The 19,692-nt window shown below is 39.3% G+C and overlaps 1 protein-coding gene across 1 annotated transcript in view; it reads left to right on the top strand.

Annotated features, from left to right (window-relative positions):
• The window catches only part of lrrc7 (leucine rich repeat containing 7), a 108,531-nt gene that overhangs the window by 51,406 nt on the left and 37,433 nt on the right, over positions 1-19,692 (top strand). The window contains exons 2-14 of the mRNA XM_034707367.1: positions 171-373; positions 5,607-5,724; positions 5,944-6,022; positions 8,065-8,154; positions 9,118-9,174; positions 10,189-10,252; positions 10,941-11,015; positions 11,128-11,272; positions 13,073-13,145; positions 13,387-13,404; positions 16,263-16,392; positions 17,488-17,603; positions 18,113-18,182. Of these exons, the coding sequence (XP_034563258.1) occupies positions 171-373; positions 5,607-5,724; positions 5,944-6,022; positions 8,065-8,154; positions 9,118-9,174; positions 10,189-10,252; positions 10,941-11,015; positions 11,128-11,272; positions 13,073-13,145; positions 13,387-13,404; positions 16,263-16,392; positions 17,488-17,603; positions 18,113-18,182 (1,238 nt within the window). The remainder of the gene's footprint in view (positions 1-170; positions 374-5,606; positions 5,725-5,943; positions 6,023-8,064; positions 8,155-9,117; positions 9,175-10,188; positions 10,253-10,940; positions 11,016-11,127; positions 11,273-13,072; positions 13,146-13,386; positions 13,405-16,262; positions 16,393-17,487; positions 17,604-18,112; positions 18,183-19,692) is intronic.

Consider the following 19,692-nt stretch of genomic DNA (forward strand, 5'->3'; position numbering starts at 1 on the left):
TTCTTAGTGATTCAGATGCATATTTGATGCTTTTGACTGTTAATCCAGCAGTCATACAATAAATGGATACAATTGGACAGCCTGAAAAGATGAGCCACAATGTGCACATTGATATTTAAGTGTATCAGACCCTCTGAAATCTAACATCATCTCTCTTCTTGTCTCCACAGTGCAGTGTCTGGAAATGACCACTAAGCGGAAGCTGATTGGCCGGCTGGTGCCGTGCCGTTGTTTCCGTGGAGAAGAGGAAGTGATCTCAGTGTTGGACTACTCCCACTGCAGTCTGCAGCAGGTCCCAAAGGAGATCTTCAGCTTTGAAAGAACTCTGGAGGAGCTCTACCTGGACGCTAACCAGATTGAGGAGCTACCCAAGGTAACTGTGGAGCAGGTGTTCCCCCCTCTGTGCGGCATTTCTGCTGACTGTGGAGAGGAAACGGGAAACATAATGACTCCCCCCTTAGCAATTCCAAGTGGATTTACTGTTGGATCTGCCGTTTTACGGACAAATTTAAACACCTGGTTGTATTAAAAAGAAGGCAGGTTTTACAAATACAAAGAACACCAACTTTAATGTCTGTTAGAAACACACACACCACTCTCTTATCAAGTAAATTCACCTGGGGATCAGTCTTGTTTTACCCTGAAATTTGTCCCTTGTTTTCTGTTTCTGCAACTGTTTCTAGTTGCTCCCTTTTCCATCATCTCTGTTACCCGGGGAAGGCAGCAAGTATCTACCCAGCTAGGGAGAGAGCTTTCCTTTTCTTAGGTTTTGATTGCAGATGGCTGACAAAACTCCCTTTTGGCGACAAATCAAGCGTTCACTTTACTGGGAGTTCGTACCAAGAAACTAGACTCTAATTGGAATCTCTAAACCCTCAGCCTCACTTGTTAAAATAAACTTCAAATCACTTTTGCTCACCTGAACCTGTATCAACCTTTACCATGTTCCCAGATCAGCTTAAACTCAATTATTCCTTAGTCACTGGTCATGAATACATAATTTTCCTTTGTTACTAACTGCAATATAAGGCAGGGGTTCCCAAAGTGTGAGTTGGGACCCCCAGGGGGGTCGCAAAGCACAAATGGGGGGTTGTGAGATGTCTACCCGAATGTTTTTTTAAGGTGTCTAAAAATAGTACATTTTACCCTTAATAGTAAAAATAAATTGACAATAATAGTAGCTAAACTTGAATTAAAACCTTGAAAATAGAAAATGTATTGAGTTCTCTGTCTTTCTTTGTTGCCTGATGACTCCTAAGTTTAGGGTTAGTGAACAGTTAATTATCAAAAGCATCAGTAGCAGCAGGATTATTCATAAAGGCACAGGAAACACAGACACATGCTCATATAGGTTGGCTAATTTTCTGCAGACCAGCTAAATGAAGCTGTAATAAATCACTCTGAGGGACAGTGGGGGTCGGGAGTCTTTGGCTTCTACATTTCAGGGGTCATGGGCTGAAAAGTTTGGGGACCCCTGATCTAAGGGGACATTCTCAAGAGATGTTTGTGTTTTGAACCATTAGGTGGAGAGCAAAGCTAATACACATTTTTGCTCTACAACCCTCACATACACTGAATGTGTCATATGTGTTATTGTTCTGTGGTCACTGACTCAAGATGGATTTGATTTTAACAACCGATGATGACAGACCAATTTTGTAATATAAAAAGTCTATAGACACATTGTTAGGACTTATCGACACCTTGAATCCAGTTTTGTTTGTCTGTTGAAAAGCTCTAAAGATGGCTATGTTATTTTCAGATCTTAACTAACAATTAGACAACTAGGGTCGCAAAGGGGTGTAAAATGTCCGGTAAATTTCCGGGAAGTTTCCGGTAAATTTCCATGGGAAGTTAAGCTGAGGAATTTGGGAAATGTTCCAAATTGGAAATTATAGGAATTCATGGGAAATAATCTGAATTTATGGGAATTGAGGGTAATTTAATGGAAAGGTATCACATCCAAGCATAAATGATTTTTTTGTTATAAGCACACATCCATCCAAAAAAATACAATTAAAACAGATTTATTTGTAAGTAGAACTTTATCAAGTGTTAAATATTTTATTGAAAAATCAATTCTTCCATTAAGACCAAAATATGAATGTTGAGTTAAATATTTCTCATCCCCCCGACCCAACCCATTCAAAAATGAGCAAAAATGCTATCCCAACAAAGTCCCATTCAAAATGTTAAATGAAGAGGTGTCTCTCCCTCCAAAAAAATCCCATTCAATATGCAAATTAAAAGTGCATGTAGGGGATGTGGTTTCAAAAGCCCATGTGATTGAGGAATAGCGTAGATATTCAACTGTACATGCATGAAATCTGGTTGTTGTAGTCAGGATTATGCTAAAATATATTTTCCCCAACTGTATTTAAGTTCCCTATGAAGAGCCAACCTTCAATTTAGTAAATTCATGGTTTATTGCCATACATTCACATGGAAAGTTTCCAACTTTGAAAATTCCCAGAATTTTGCAACCCTATAGACAACAGATCTAAAGTTTAGTAAAGCACCAAAGCAATGCTAGACTTGTAAACAAGATACTTCCTCTGTGCAGTTGCTAGGTAATGGCATTTCCGGCTTGGCTTAAAACCCCCAACAAACATTGTGTATGGTCTGTCAAATAAATACAGTTAAACTCAGTGCATTGAATGCTCTAGCTAATGTTCACAAGCCAGTCAGCATGCTTAAGGGTTCCTCCTCTGTGGGTCACAAATATCGAAATATATCCACTCACTAATTTCCAAATGCATTGTGAAAGATTGGAAGGCTGCACATTTTACAAATTTGCAGTCCACTGATTGGCCGCTGTGCCATGAATCACGGCCTGTTTACACACTACAAATATCATCATATGCTAGACAGCAGCCAGTGACAGAAAACACGGGGTGGAAGAGAAGGTCAGTTTCCCGCCATGTGGCATCAGTCAATGATAGGTCATCTGAGACTTCTAGAAAAGCCCCCCTGTGTGCAGTGATGAGACAAAATGCCCTTCTGATATTTGAAGGAGAATTACAGGAGCTGTTTATAGGAGGGCTGTCTCTTTTTATTGATATCCTGTCCTGGTTTAGACGACACAGATGTTGAATTGGATTCCTAAAAATAGCCTCACACAGTTTAAACGAGATGTGTAACCAGCAGGTCAAACTTTTATTCAGCTGACAGAGAAAAACCCTGCTCAGCTTTGATGTGTTTGTGTTGGTGTGTGTTTGTGTTGGTGTGTGTTTCTGTGTGTGCATGTGTGCCAAAATTGTATACAGTAAGAGTTGTTGTGGCTGCCAGAGTGATTGGCCTTTATGTAAGTGAGTTGGAGAGCTCCTGGAGTGTGTGTGGGTAATAGTGTCTTCCAGTACAGTGGCCTGGAGTGACCTTTATGTACAGAGCTGCTGCATACATGTGTAGATCTATTCAGCTCTCTGGCCCTTCTTCATCTTGATTTTTTTTGTACGTTTAAAAACGTCTGACTTCTTAACAGGCGGATATGATACACCAAACAGGCTACTTTAAATGTTTGTCTCCACAGACAACCTTTAACTGTGGCACAGAAATCATCCATCAATGCCTCTTTTGTTATTTTTAATTGTGGCGATTCCATTTCTTTAGATATCTTCTTAATGCTTCAAAATCCTAAGACCTGTACAGTTGTTAAATATAATTGGCACTATAATTTGTAAAAGTATTGTAAATGTTCCAACAAACAAAGTTCAAGCCACAAACTATGTTAAAAGGCTCCACATGCTTTTGTACATGTTGAGTTGTGTAGCAGCCAGTCAACACACACAACATTCATGTCAAACAGAGAGGGCATTAAGGAGCTACATGAGGCGAAGTTTGGTCACTAAGTGGCAGGAGTAGACTAACAATACTCATACCTTGTCTAAGTGAATATAACTCTTTGTCCACATTATGTACATGTAATTTTATTTGGATATTTGTATACTTCCTACCTCTCATGTTTGCATCTCTTTGAGTATAACAGAAATACAGTATATGCCTCTGTCCAGGTTTGGACTATCATCATACAAGTGAAATTTGGGCAAGATTGACCATTAATAGAAGAGTTACAGCTGCCTCTCTCCACTTGGTTTAACTTACACTATGACATCATTTTTAAATGCAATTCTGTTCAGAGCAGGACCGTCATCAAACCTTTGAAATTTGGAGTAGATTGAACATTGTATACCAGGGTTGATGCAGACTCTCACCAGTGGTCTGAGTAATGACTCTGACAGAAGTAGTATTTGTAGATCTACTCAGGGTGGGTCTGTCATATATGGTGTGAAGTTTGATTTTGGATTTGGAAAATCTTTATTGTCCCCAAGGGGCAATTTTGTTTGCAACAGAAGTCCCCACAAGCATCATATACACACAAGCAATACACATAATAAACAAACATAAGTTCACACATTTCATTTAAATATATAATATACATACCTATGTGAAATAGCAACAACCCTGCAGCTTGTTTAAAACCCCAACAGCTGAGAACACAACTGATCGAAGATATGGGTTTGATCTGGCCCTCCTAGTAAGTGAACCTCCTCCTAAACTCTGAATGAAGGGGGTGGTGAGGGTCTTCAAGGATGGCCTTTGTCTTCTGAGTGGCTCTCACTTGATAAAGATGGCCAAGTTCATTAAAATTAACACTAACAATCTTTCGTCAGACTTTGACGATATAACCCAGCTTGTTTTGTTGAACCTTGGAGAAAGGAGTTAGATCAACTTACAGTGTCATGATGTGACATCCAAATCGGCCATGCTTCCAGGGACAAGGCTTTTGCTGAAAACACACAGGTGTTAAGAATACAGCATCTCTCTCCACAGTCTGAAAGCTCTCCTGAATCAACTTTAAAGTGGATTTATTCATCAGAGTAAGAGGAGTGTATCAAAATTGGAAATAAGTCATTAGCTGGTAACAGTAGGAGGAGCTATGGCCATGATACTTGCATGTAGTTGTTTTCAGATCAGGACCATAAACTGTATAAAACACGGATGTCGCCTCAGTGATGTCATGGCTCGTGAAAAGGCATTATGAGGCAAAAAGATCACAGTCGCCAAGTTGGAGATGCCGACTCAGACCACCTCTGTTAATCTCAGAAACAGTATAAAGGTGGAGTAGAGGCCACCGTCATTCTACATGTCAAGCATGCCACGCACCTTATTCTGTATAATAACCCTGAGCTGTAATATTCTGCACCTACACTTTAGTTTGTTTAACATTCCTGCTGCTCCTTTTCATGTGTGTGTTTGCACAGTGAGAGTGTTTTGGTGCAGTGTCACATTTATGTTAGCACTTTCCTCTTTATGCATATGCTTTCACTCTTATATGTTTTGTCATTTGCAGTATTATTCTATTTAGGGCACATTTCTACGAACGTCTGTTGCTTTGACTCCAGTATGGGTTTTGTCCCCGGGGGCCTTGGTATGTATTTATAGAGAACAGCAGATTTAACTGCAGAGCTTTTCCACAACATTTAGTCGCATTTGCCTCCAGCTGACTTTCACGGTCTCTGTCCTTGTGTGCTGTTCTGCTAAAGGTCTGTGTTATTTTGCAGACAGACTATAATAGTCTATTGTTTTCCACTTGTGTTTCTCCATAGCAACTCTTCAACTGCCAGGCCCTGAAGAAGCTGAGCATGCCGGATAACGACCTGTCCAACCTGCCCACCACCATCGCCAGCTTGGTTAACCTCAAAGAGCTGGACATCAGTAAAAACGGTACAAATATACTCAAATGAGGCAGTTTGGGATACAATTTTATATCGTCAACATTTTACCTTCGATTTTTTTAACCAAAATATGCCAACATCTAATTATTTTAACCCTCTTTTAACAAACTGGAGATAAGATTTTGATATCTTTGTCGGTGTAATTGAGCATAAATTCAAAATAATAGCACAATTTTTCTTTTTCCCTCTCTGCCTCTCTGTCTTACAGGTATCCAGGAGTTCCCAGACAATATAAAATGCTGTAAAGGCCTGTCTGTGGTGGAGGCCAGTGTCAACCCAATCACAAAGTATGACACTAACACACTAACCAATCATAATAACCCAATTCACTCATACTGTCTCTGCTAAATGGAGAATAAATTTGAATGCATGGGTATCTTGTTTGATTGCAGCAAAAATTAATTTGTGTCTGCAGCACAAAGGTTGGATTTGTATGTTTTTTATAAACAAAATGTACTATATTAATTCAATTTTTTCACTGTGGTTCACTTTTTGATCATGCCTTGCTCAAGGGCACCTTAGCAGTGTCCAGGCAAACAAACCAGCACCTCTCCAGCAACCAGTCTAATTGCCTAATGTTGACGAGGTAAAGGGTAGGTAGGGCTAGCTCTTTTTAGTTTGGGCAGTATTCAATATGATGTATCAATCAGGATATGTGGAAGGATGAGGAGAAGCCGTAAGGCCAGTAGTATTTATTCTATTTCACAGTCTGAAAAAAACACACAGTAAACCATATAAAGTGCTAGTACAAAGTAAACTGTAAATGCACTGACATGCATACATGTATAGGGGAAAAAAGGGTATAAACACATACATCAAAATACGTATACACAAAATCAAACTCTTGCTTTTCATCAGCGACTCGAAATAAAACTGCTGGAGGAAGGAACAGGAGGAACAGGTATCAACTATAAACTATACTGTGAAACACACAAAACTAGTGCTCTGCCAGTCTCTCCCCAAACATGGGACTCTGACCAAAACTTAACGAGCTGCATGCAGCCAGAGCAGGATCATTAACCCCTTACACCCTGAGCCTTTGATACACCTAACCTGGTCCATACCTGGACTTGAAGCTGCAACCCTCCAGTTCCCAAGCCAAGTCCCAATGGACTGAGCTACTTCTGCCTCCAAAGTTGCACACAACAAAGCGGCACAAAACTGAAAAATATAGAGCTGTTTGAAATAAGAATAATGATTCTTGTTAACAATTTGAGGAGGTCAAATGTCTGTCACCCTACACATCCCTCAAAATGAAGTCTGTTCCAAAAAGTGACATATCTCTGTTGATTGCAGCAATTTTATCAATCACTGTGAGTGGGCCTGGACTTGAGTTGAACACATAATGGATTATTTGATGCATTTGTCAAAAATGTAGCTGTTTGAACAGCTTCCTCTCAGTCGCAGCCCGGTGTCAAGAGACCAACACTGCACTTGTATATTCACCGTGTTCCGAACCATGTGTTTGTAGTGCCACAGAGGTGCGAAACATTGAATTAGAATCAAATTCAATGCCAAGTCATTATTCATGCACACGGGAAAGACTCAGTCTGACGGATTATATTATTAACATAAAGACAAAGACATAATAGCATAGAATAAAAACACAACAGACTAGATTATTTTTACTGTATGACTATTTTAGAATCAGGTTTTCTACCAAGAAATATTTTTGATGAGTGAAATGTCTGATAGATCACACAGTATCCCCCTTCTTCTAGGGGAAATATGTGCAGAAATTTCAAGATTTAAAAATAGTTGACTGTGTTGGAACGCCCCATTACTATAATTCTACAATATATTAGAATAGTGGCTCAACTTTGGCGAGAGAATAGAAACATGGTCAGTAAAGTGCTGGCATGATTACCATTCTGCTACGAAGCTTTTGTAGCATCAAGTGTTGCTTTAATAATTGCTGTTTTCCTGTCGACAGAGGAATGTCCAGAACAAATGGACTGAACCACACAGTGCTGCAGAGAGTACAGTGTGTGTGTGTGTGTGTGTGTGTGTGTGTGTGTGTGTGTGTGTGTGTGTGTGTGTGTGTGTGTGTGTGTGTGTGTGTGTGTGTGTGTGTGTGTGTGTGTGTGTGTGTGTGTGTGTGTGCGTGCGTGCGCGTGCGCGTGTGTACGGATGGTGACTCATCTGCAGGCTAACAGCACTTAACTGTTTCCATAGGGTTGATATGGGAACAACGTCTGTGTTTGAATGCCCTGGAGGCCTTCAAGGACACGTATTATCTTTCTTATTTCTTTTTCTCGTTTGCTCTCACTGACTTTCTTTTTTTTTCTTTCCTCTTCTCCTTCCTTTCAATTCTCTCTCTTTCTTTCAGACTCCCAGATGGTTTCACGCAGCTCCTGAATCTGACCCAGCTCTTCTTAAACGATGCCTTCCTGGAGTATCTGCCAGCTAACTTTGGCAGGTAAACTGGCGCATGTCACTGTAAGCTTGTGTGAGTGTGTGATGGGGCTGGATGGGCTGTTTTTCACACATTTCAAGCACAACAGGTTCTGATTCAGTGTGACTACAATCGATCATAAAGGATGTTTATGAAAAGGATGGATACATCTAGGTTTTCAGCTTTTGTAATCGCTGTCCTTCACATGATCAGATATTGATAAGTAATTTAAAAAGGATGAGCATGTCTGATCAGCGGGAGGTGAAGGCCTCTCATGGGCTTTTATATATAGGGCATGTGTGATCTTAAAAAAATGTAAGATATCTATTCCTTCATCTATTCCATCACTCTTCCCTCTTTTATGTTGTACCATTTTATCTAGACCAGAGTAACCATTACTGCTTAAATATTATGGGTTTTTTTTTATTCTTTATTTTTGTATTGGACAGCAGTTTGTTATACAGAGCATTGACATATAAAAGAGAGAATAATGGTAATTTCCTCTGCAGTCCTCTGTTTTTAAAGATTATTAGAACTAAGTACAACCAGGGGGAGACAGTATGTATTCATTAGAGTGAGCCAGAAGCATTTCAGGGAGAGATAAGTGACAGAAAATCACACAAAAAAACAAACAAAAACAAAACAAAACATGCAATTAGCTAAGAAAAGACAGCATCACCGGGCCCTTGAATGGTATCATCCACAAAATCTGTCTGTAGGGGTTTTACATAGTTGGTCCACTTGGTCCAGAGTTTAAGAAAGAGGCATTTATCAACAGACCTAGCCTGAAAATCGACATCTCCTAAAAACAATGCAGTAAATTGTAGGGGCAGGTCCAAATATTATGTTTCAATATAAAATTCACATTTGTTCTGCAGCTGAGTGACGCAGAATTTTCCATATTTTGTGTTATAAATAAACATTATACTTTGAGCTGTTGTGGTGTGTATAGTATATGAAGTTTTGTGCTTTCTGTCTCTTCTCCAGACTCTCCAAACTACGGATCCTGGAGCTGAGGGAGAACCACCTGAAAACCATGCCAAAGTAAGACAAAGCTGACACGTGTGTGTTTGAGGAAGCCAAAAATAAAAGACATAAAATGTTATTCTTCACGCATCACTTGGTGCAACTGTACACACACCCACCCACACAAACACACACACACACACACACACACACACACACACACACACACACACACAAACACACACATACACACACTCTCATGCAGACAGATGCCTCGTGATACCACAGTGCGTACGCTCACTCTCCCAGGTGTCCAGATTAAATCTATATTTATCCCTGGCAGGTGTTCTTGAATAACGATGGAGCCTGGTGTAACAGAATGTGTTTGTCTTAACGGTTTTAAATGTTCCCTGTTTAACTTGATGTCGCTGAGTTTATCCTGTTTCCATTCCCCCGCCCTGCACAGAGGAGACCTCTGTAGCAGCTTTGCAAATGGGATTTCATTTACAAAGACTTATGAAAACTAGTGATGGAACTGTTACTGACACTGCTTCAGCTAGTACTACCCTGCAGTGTGCCTACAGTGTCTGCATTTCATTACGCATGCCGTTTAATGTAAGTGTATCATAAGCCAAACTATAGGAGCAGTTTATTACGTTTGGATGCTAACCTGATTAAGTCAATTTGAGTTTACAGCATAGCTCATAATGTGTGTTGCTAGTGCTAACCTCTTGACCAGGCCACCCTTCTGAAAGAGGTCTCGATCTCAACAGGTTGTATCTGGTATAATAAAGGTTAAATAAAAAAATGTTTGAAGTACAAACTTGGTTTATTCTCTCTGAATGTATCTAAATGCAGAAGTTTAATGCATTGAAACTATTATTTTCCAGAAATTGAATTAGAAGTAGAAAAAAAGAGAATATGAACAAGACAATAAAACACAGAAACATACAGCAGGATTAGTTTTCTCTCCTTCTGAGCCATGCTATTTTAAAACCCTGATAAAAACACAAATTTTATGTTGATTTAAATATATTTAAATGTACATAAAGTGTGACACAATGTGTTAATCCATGTGATCTTTCCTCTCAGGTCCATCCACAGACTGACACAGTTAGAGAGGTTGGATCTGGGTAGCAATGAATTCTCTGACATGGTGAGACTATTTTTCATCGTGTTAAAAGAAGTCTTTGATATGCTTGTTTAACACTCATATAATCCTTTGTGCTCACAAGAAGCTCAGCTGTTCATATCTTTGTAAGTATACCTGCATAAATCAGAATCAAGTTATCAGCAGAGCTATGAACAGCTGAAGGAAGAGAGGAAGGGGTCTTTACCTAAATATATGCTGTGTCCTATTCAGGGACCAGATCGCCTTTAATTTTCACTTTTAAAGACCCTACACAGCATGTGGGGAATCCTCCTTAGCCTGCCTTGATAAAGCAGAAATAAGTTAAGCCTACAAGCTTTCATCTGGACCCTGAAGTGGGCCTCGGGTAGGGCTGGATGACACCTCACAGAGGGGTCAGACAGGAAGCCTGATGACAGGAGTGGGATGGTTGTATGGTCTGCTTCCTGCCAAGAGAGAGAAAGCACAGAGGGACAGATTGCCAGTCTCACCCACTCTGCCAAAAAATACATAATTTTCTCTGTTTGTGCCAAGAGTTGGGTCTGAAGATGCACTGAGGTTGTTTCTTTTGGATGTGTACATGTTCAAAGTGTTTGTGCTGAAGCTTTGTCAGATGTTTATGAATAATTCAGATGTTTTATAGCTGTCGAGCTGCATTTTTGTTGCCTTATGTATTGTTTACATGCTAATATAGTTTTATGTGTTTGCATGCTAGCCTGAGGTGTTGGAGCAGATCCACAACTTGAGAGAGCTGTGGCTGGATAACAACTCTCTCCAGTCTATACCAGGGGTAAGGGACTTGAACTAACACTTTAGATATTGAAGTTACAATCTTCTGTCAGTGATTTGTGTATTTCTTGTATATCTTATCATTCAATGGATTCTTTCTCTCCTCGCTGCAGTCGATAGGAAAACTTCGCCAGTTGCGGTACTTGGACTTAGCTAAAAACCGTATAGAGGCGTTGGACTCTGATGTTTCAGGCTGCGAGGCCTTAGAAGACCTGCTGCTGTCCTCCAACATGCTACAGCATCTCCCTGAGACCATAGGTACACACACAAACACACACATGCATGCATTCACAAACATAATCACAGACTTTTGCATTGACTGATATCTCTGTGGCACTCAGTCCCACGTCCACTGACCCTGAGATATCAGATCTTTCAAATCAGGTCACATATAATTAGTTTCATTTTCAAAAAGGGCAAAGTCATTTACTGGAACGGCAGGACGCTGCAGTTTTCAACAAATACTAATCAGACAGGAATACATTTTGATTTTGTTTCGTAAAGTGTTCAGACTCTGATTATTATTCATTTGGCATTTCAACAACTAAACTGTAATCTAGCAGTAGGCTGATAAGTTAAGGAGCCAGATCTAACTCACACTGTATACGAGTCCTAGTTAAACATGATTAACAGACATCTGTATGACATGAGGTAGTGGACAAGACTTATCATTTAAAAGTAACAGAATCTACAAAGTTTGATAGTGATAAAGAATTCAACCACCATCAGCCATCCTGTAACAATGTCATAATGGTGCTTGAACGCACCCTGTATTGATTAGATGATTGCGATTGGACTGACCTGAGTCATGTGTCACAAAAATTGGGGTTGGAAACTTAAAGGTTACTCAGGATATGATGCAATATGATACAATGAGATGCGATGTGAAATGATACGATTCATTCTGATAAGATATGTAAGGAATAATCTGTGGTTAGAACGTGGTTATTGCAAATAGAACCCCTTCAGTAAGGATTCTATTTCCCATAACCACCTGCTAATCATACATTATTCTGCTTATTTTCTGGCTAATAACTTAAGATACAGACATGTTGGCAAAAAATGTATTAAAAGATTATTTTATAGATCTAAAATGATTTATGGACACAGTTTTTAATAGATAGTCCCAGTGATTCCACGTCAGTTAGCTTTCCATGGCGATGGATTCTCATCTGTCTGTTGCGGTCGATTTAACATGAAACTGTCCTCATTCAGCGCTCCTTCTTCTCTGAGCTCTGCGGTTCACACACCTTTAAAAATAAACAAGGCAAATGTCACAACTTTTAACCCTGCTGTTATCATCCCCACCGCTCATGATTTCTTTGTAGCGACAGGTGACCTAAAGTTGCTCTCATCTGCTCATATTACATGTCGGATCCAATAGTCCTATGAAATGTCTATGTTGTTTAACCAAAACTAGCATTTTAGCCATATTGATTCAACACGAACGGAAACTAATGGTTTTACCTCACCTCACGGCCTGTGGTATCAACAAGCAGAAGCAAAATGTGCTGGAACTCTTTTCCGCGTAATAATTTGACATGACGTGTGATCAGTTTGCCTCTGGTGTTGCATATGTTAGTGAAAGATAATAACTGTTGTCAAGGGGTTTTGACCAATCAGAATCAAGCTTCTCACACAGCTGGAAGATCAGTAAGAAAGCTGGGTAATAATGACACATAATGATCAGGGGTCAATCTATTATCGGCCTGGCTGATCATCCAAGGTCAAAATTCAATATTTGGTAGATTATCTGTATCGCCGTTTTATTTGTTACCGATAACATTAGTTAAATAAAAAGTATGCTGCTTTGGCCCTCTATCTCTGTTTTTCACTCATCAGTCTGTCTTACTTTTACTTGAGTTCACTTTAGATGGTTTACAGCAGACTACTGTTACACAGCGCATAAAGACAACAGGGACAATATGTGACAATACATGCCCCCCCCCCCCCCCGTAGAGGGAACACAGAGTGAACTGAACACAGGATATTTAGAAAGAGCTTACGTGTTCTCAGGTCAGTATCTATACGTGTGTTTGTGTTTGTAATGTTGTGCAGGAATGTTGAAGAAGCTGACGACTTTGAAGGTAGATGACAACCAGCTGACCTCACTGCCTAATTCCATCGGGAGGTAAAAACACACACACAGACACACTCACACATTTGTGCACAAACAGAAGACAAACTAATGATAGAGCCTTGTAGAGTTTTATTTTTAAACACCTTCAGCAGTTTGTAGTCAGATTTCCTTTGCAGGTTTATCTTAGCTGGGTTGTTGTTTTCCTTGTTTATCATTGTTGGTTGCGTTGTTGCTATGATGGCTCATGATTGGGGCGTTCTGTGTGTTGTTTGCTGCGTTGCCGTGGCAATAGTGCGAAGCCCAAGCACGGGTGAGTAACATTAGCCCACTGAATCCAGGGGTGCGTTCAGAGACAGACATCTGTTTTACTGTGTTACAGATACAAACAAGGAAGCTAAAAAAAACCACAGAGTGCTTTGGAAAATTACATGCAAACATCAACCAAGTGATTTCATTTGACTTTTTAATATTTGACTTTTATATTTGGACCCAATATTTGAATACAATTTCCATGTTCATTGAAAACACACTGCTGAAAGCTACAGGTTTGAGATGGAAATGATTGCATGTAAAGTGATTCAGTCGTTTATCAGAATAACTCGTATTATGATCCATCACAGTCCAGATTTTAATCTCAGAAATCTAATCAGAATAACAATTGTTGAATCATGCCACGGCATTTTTGGGAGAAAAACACAGTTGTTTCTTCCCTGTGTACTTTAGAGATTTATTATGAGCTTAATACTTTCCCACAATGCAAATAAGAATTATTCTGAACCAGCGCTGTTTAATCTCCTCTCCAGACAATTTCAACAAAACCTACAGTCACAAAAATATCAAATGGATCAGATCAGCTGGAATACATGTATTCAGAATCTGTGATGGATTTCATATTGCCTTTAATAGACTTGATTTAAATGTTGCTCTTTGCAACACATTTGTATCTGAATGCTGCGAAAACTTTTCGTCCTCCTGAACAAATCCCTGGTTTTAGGTCTCAATAAGTAGATTTATAGATCATTGCTTTTTCTCTGATTAGCCTGAAAGTCCTCAAAGTTTGCTTCTTTTACCCTTCTCTGCTTTTCAAAGGTTTGCTTATTTTTACGAATGAGGCAGGATGTCGACTCTCTTCTCTTTACAGAGGTCTTTCCTGTGGTCCTAAACTCATACAGTGCATCCTCGACCTATCCTATAGCTACATAAGTAATACATAATGAACACTGTAGAGTATATATTCATGATCCTGTGCTGGTCTGAACTGTTGTTCAATCTACAGTGGTTTAATTACAATTGATTAACTGTTACTTGTAAAGTCATGTGTTTTATAAACAGTAACTCTATATCAGCTCTGAAATGAGTCTCTTTTGTTCACCTGGTAGAAATTTAACTAACATGATGAAAAGTTCTACCACTGCCTCTCTGGATTACGTGTTCAAAGTAGAACAGCATTACTTCTTATTAAGCTGAGGCTCTCCACCAGAGGGGACTTAAGCCGGTGTGAAAGCAGTGTTTTTAAAAGCCTCGTTTCCACTGCATGGTACGGCTCCTCTTGACTCTCCCTGCTTCCCCTGGAGCTGTTCTGTTTTGGTTTTCCACTGGAAGAAGTTTTGGATAGTCCCTGTAATCTGGTATTTTTGGGGTTACACATCAGCTGAGGTTTCAAGCAGACTGAGCAGATGCAAAAAAAAAGGTAACATGATTGATCAGTCAGTGGGAACCATCACACGAGACAATACGAGACATTTCGGACAAGATTTGGTTTATTGGCTGAGAAAAAAGAAACACATTTTAACATGAAACCAAACATTCATGTCTAAATTTTTCTAATTGACTGTGTCACATGAAAACAAAAAGAAAAGACACACTCGTGCTTGTCATGACCATCCCTCACCTTGATGCTCAGCTAAGAGCCTCCAGAGTCTCCAGAGAGCAGGAACTATCTGAAGAGGAAAACCAAGTAGAGAAAGTACAAGTACCAGTTCCAGGGGAGTAGAGTCCAGTAGAGTTTGTACTATACTGTGTGGAGATACGGCATGATTCTTTCTGGGTAGCCACAGCATATATAGTGTATATATTCCCCCTCTGTTCAAAGGAGACTTAGATATAGAAACTAGTGTCCTTAAAGAACTAAAATAATAAACCACCCAGAGACTGTTTTACTTGGAACAAACGCGGTAGGAGTAAAAGATCTCTGAGTTTGTTGGCAGATGGTTGCTGATAAAAGTTATATTTTCAAATACAAATCCAGCAGTATGAGAAGAAGAAATCATTTCCATTTTTTAAATGTATTATGTACAATCCTAAAAGAGAGAAATAAACCTCTCAAGATTTACTTGCCTTAAATCTTAAACCTCCTCTCCTCTCCTCTCTGCTGTCAGTCCATATGGTGGCCCAGATGGTCCCAGACTAATACAATGTTAACAGTGACAGTACATTAATGTAAAACTGTTGTCTCATTAGCATTAGCCTGCTGTTAGCGTGCTGCTAGGCCAGTCGTGGCAGGGGGTTAGGGTGTACTGTGGATGTTTCTGTGAATCTTGGTTGAGAGGAGATGTTGAGATCCATGTTGAAGAGTTTTTGACATAAAGTTTGGATGAAGTGAGGTAAAAACAGGGCTGGAGGTTTGAACAGCTCAAATTCTCTAAGATGTATTGATTGGTCGAGGCTAAATTTGTTAACCCTGATTACATATCTAGATGCTTCTTCAACTTGACGATCTTTTCTTCTCTCAACACTCTCTCCTGCAGAGTTCTGGTTCAGGATTAGGCTGGTGTTGTTCCATTTTTTCCTTCTTCTCAACAAATACCACAAAAAAGACCAAAAACCTACACCGAGTGAATCCTTCTGTCAATACTTTTCTACATTACTACACTTTCTTTTGACCTTTATGGAGCTTTTTTACACAGAGTAAGAAACTGAATTAGGCTGTTGCCACACAACACTTAATAGTGGGATAAAATTCACTCCTGGTTTTGTGTTTTTTGTTCCCCGGACTTGTTGACAAAAGAAAAATAAAGAGTTGCACCACCCTTCTCCTTTAAAGCTAATGTTGTGATTTAAGGTTGTAGCAGAGATTTAGCATCAGAATGATTCCCTCTCCTTCTTTCTGTTTTTTTTCTGTCATTTTCTCTGTTTCTCCTCCTTTCTGCCTCTGTTCCTCTCACACAGTCTGTCTCTGTTGGAGGAGTTGGATGTTAGTTGTAATGAATTGGAGTCGTTGCCGCCGACCGTCGGCTACCTGCACAGCCTGAGGACATTTGCTGCTGACGAGAACTTCCTCACAGAGCTGCCCAGGGAGGTAGGAATAGTTTGAATGCTCTCATAACCTCACTACAGTCCTCTACTCTTTACAACTTTTACAAATTTTTTTTTTTGTTATATTTTTGGGCTTATTAGCATTTATTTGATAGGACAGCTGAAAAGAGGCAGGAAATGTGGGGAACAGAACGGGGGAAGGCATGCAGCAAATGGACGCAGATGGGAGTCGAACTGGCGGCCTTTGCGATAAGGGCTATAGCCTCTGTATGTGGAGCACTAGACCTCTAGGCAACCATCGCCCCAACATTTACAACTTTTGTATTGTTTTTTCAAACTATCATATTAAATTATCATTTGTCTATAAAGGAGCTTTTATGGTTTTAAATTGACCTCAAGTCTGAAAAAATACAATTAAAAAAACTTAAACATTTCGTAAAATATTGACTGATCTAATAATATAATATGTAATATGTAATATAATATATCACAAATGCATTTATTTATTTATTTATTTATTTATTTATTTATTAATTTATTTAAAGACTTAAAAACAGTAGTGACCTTGGCTCAAATACTAACTACAGTAAAAAATGGCTTTAAGCTGAACAACTGAATATTTGGTTTTCTTTGAACTTATTCAGAATGATGGATCAAATATGAACACATGTGACACATATGACATGATTATGCAATAAAATGGTTTTATATGAAAACATACAATCCCATGTTGATAAATAGTCTTTGCTTATTGATGAAAATTTAAACATGGAGCATTTTGTGGTTTCTATCATTACGCCTGTCAGGATAGATGGCGGTCACCGTATTGGATATGATGACTTCATCATACTTCCAACTAATCTAGACCGAGGTAAAGAGGTTGAGATGGGGCCATGTGTCAGTCTACCTATCCTTGTTTGTTTTTTTTAGCATTATGCATAACTCTAACCATCTCATATCATCAATACAGTTGAGTTCTAACAATCAATCCAAATGATTTAAGCATCATAGTGATGCATATAATAATAGCATGAATTTATTGCTTCCAGAAATCAACCAACCAAGGAATGGATGAGTTTGCTTTCCTCAAAGCTCTGACGTACATCTTGTCTTCATGTTTGATGTGTGTGTGTTTCAGATCGGTAACTGTAAGAATGTGACGGTGATGTCTCTGCGCTCCAACAAACTGGAGTTTCTTCCTGATGAGATTGGACAGATGACCAAACTACGAGTGCTTAACCTCAGTGACAACAGGTACACAGACACACACACACACACACACACACACACACACACACACACACACACACACACACACACACACACACACACACAAAAACACACACACACAAAAACACACACACAGATTCACACATGATCACACAATGACTCAGTAGTGACAACACACAAATACACACAGTCCCATACACACACAGTTGCAGGTAAGACTTTTTTTTTCTTTGAATGGCCGTTCTGGCTCTCGAGCTGCTCTCACGGCCCGCAGTTGCCATGGGAATGGGTGAGTGTGTTGCCATGGTGACATGTTCTGCAGGCTGTACAGTGCGTGGGCGGACGAAACATCTCTCTTTTCTTTCTCCTCTCTCTGTCTCTCTGTCTCTGTCTCTGTCTCTCTTTCTCTCTCTCTCTCTCTCTCTCTCTCTCTCTCTCTCTCTCTCTCTCTCTCTCTCTCTCTCCTCTCTCTCTCTCTCTCTCACTCTCTCTCTCTCTCTCTCTCTCTCTCTCTCTCTTTCTCTCTCTCTCAGGTTAAAGAATCTACCGTTTACCTTCACTAAGCTGAAGGACCTGGCAGCTCTCTGGCTCTCTGACAATCAGGTATCTCTCTCCTCCCACGAGTGTGCAGCACAACACACACACAGCTACTGTATGAATACATACATATTAATCAGTAAACTAAGCCATTAGTCAAAACAGGCTATTTATAGTTGAATTCCTCCTCAGTCTTAGTTCTCCTGCATCTATTTTGTATAATTTGCTGCGAAGGCTGTTTGCTTAAATCCTGATTCTTTATTATTAGATGAAGTCTGAAATTTGGTTGTGTATCACAGTTGCTCCATTTCTAACTATCCAGTGGGCTTAAACTAACACCAGAAGTAAAGAAAAATAAATTTAAGATAGTAGAAGTACAATGTTAAAAATCTGTTGATGCATCTTTGATCTAGGATGAAGTTTTGTTTGATTTTAGCATTGATTGATGCACAAAATGATGCTCAAGTATATCCTTATTCATTTCTTGAAGCTTTGAGTTTTGTGGATACATCTTACAATAGATACAGTGATTCTGCTTCTTTTGACATTCCTTGGGGTTTTGCCTCTGTGTCATAGGGTAACGTAATACACGAAAGGCAAGAAAGTTGGAATTACACTCAAACTTTAATTTACCACTCAGGGACATGCTGCTATAACCCTGTCTGCAACACTTCAACAGTTGCCTCCACCTGTTCCGGGTCAGATTCTGGATCATATGAGTAGTGTACCTGCGCAGGTTCTTCTGGAGTGCTTGCCATGTTTATTTTGGTGTTTTTCCACCTCTACATCTGTCTCGCCCAGGCTGTCTCCTCCCCCCTAATACAACATACAGCAAACTAATCATCGCAGCACCTCATTATCATAGCATCCCCAACCCCTCAGATAACTGCATGCATACTGAGGTTAGAAACTGAGTGGCTGCATATCTCCCAAAGACAGAGGCTGAATTTGTGAGGTTTTTGCAACTGAATTCAAAACCTTGCGTTAAAAAGACAACAAGGACAGGTTGTGAAAAGCTGAAAACCCCATTATAGGAGACCCAGAATTATTGATCCGACAAAAGCAATGTATCATTGCACTGTCAATCAAACTATTTCTCCTAATACAAAAGTGTTCTTTAAGATGCTTAAAGTGGAGTTGCAATATAATCAGATGTTAATCAGATTGATCTGGAGGCTAAGTCGCTACACTGTTCCCTGTACTGCTGAATAGCTCATTTTAAATTCAAATGTAATTTGTAAAATGGCAGTTTGGTCTGACATTGACATTTAAAATTGCACATATCTCTGCATATTCTACAACTATAATCATTTTATTTAATGCTTTATAAGTTTGACAAAATACAGAATTGTTTATGAGTGTCTTTCTTTTATTCATAGCTCATGAAAAGAGCGAAAAGTCTGGTTAGTTAATACCGTTTAAATTTGTGCATGCAATAACATTAATAAATCTGTCACAGTGACATTTTAATAGATATCAGTCAGGGTTTTTATCAGATGAATGTGTAAATTAAAGAGACAAGTGTTCATAGTGCAACATTAAATTTGTAATACAAATGTCAAGAGGGGATCGGTGT

This window comes from Notolabrus celidotus, chromosome 2 (genome assembly GCF_009762535.1).
Source record: "Notolabrus celidotus isolate fNotCel1 chromosome 2, fNotCel1.pri, whole genome shotgun sequence".
Classification (NCBI taxonomy): Eukaryota; Metazoa; Chordata; class Actinopteri; order Labriformes; family Labridae; genus Notolabrus; species Notolabrus celidotus.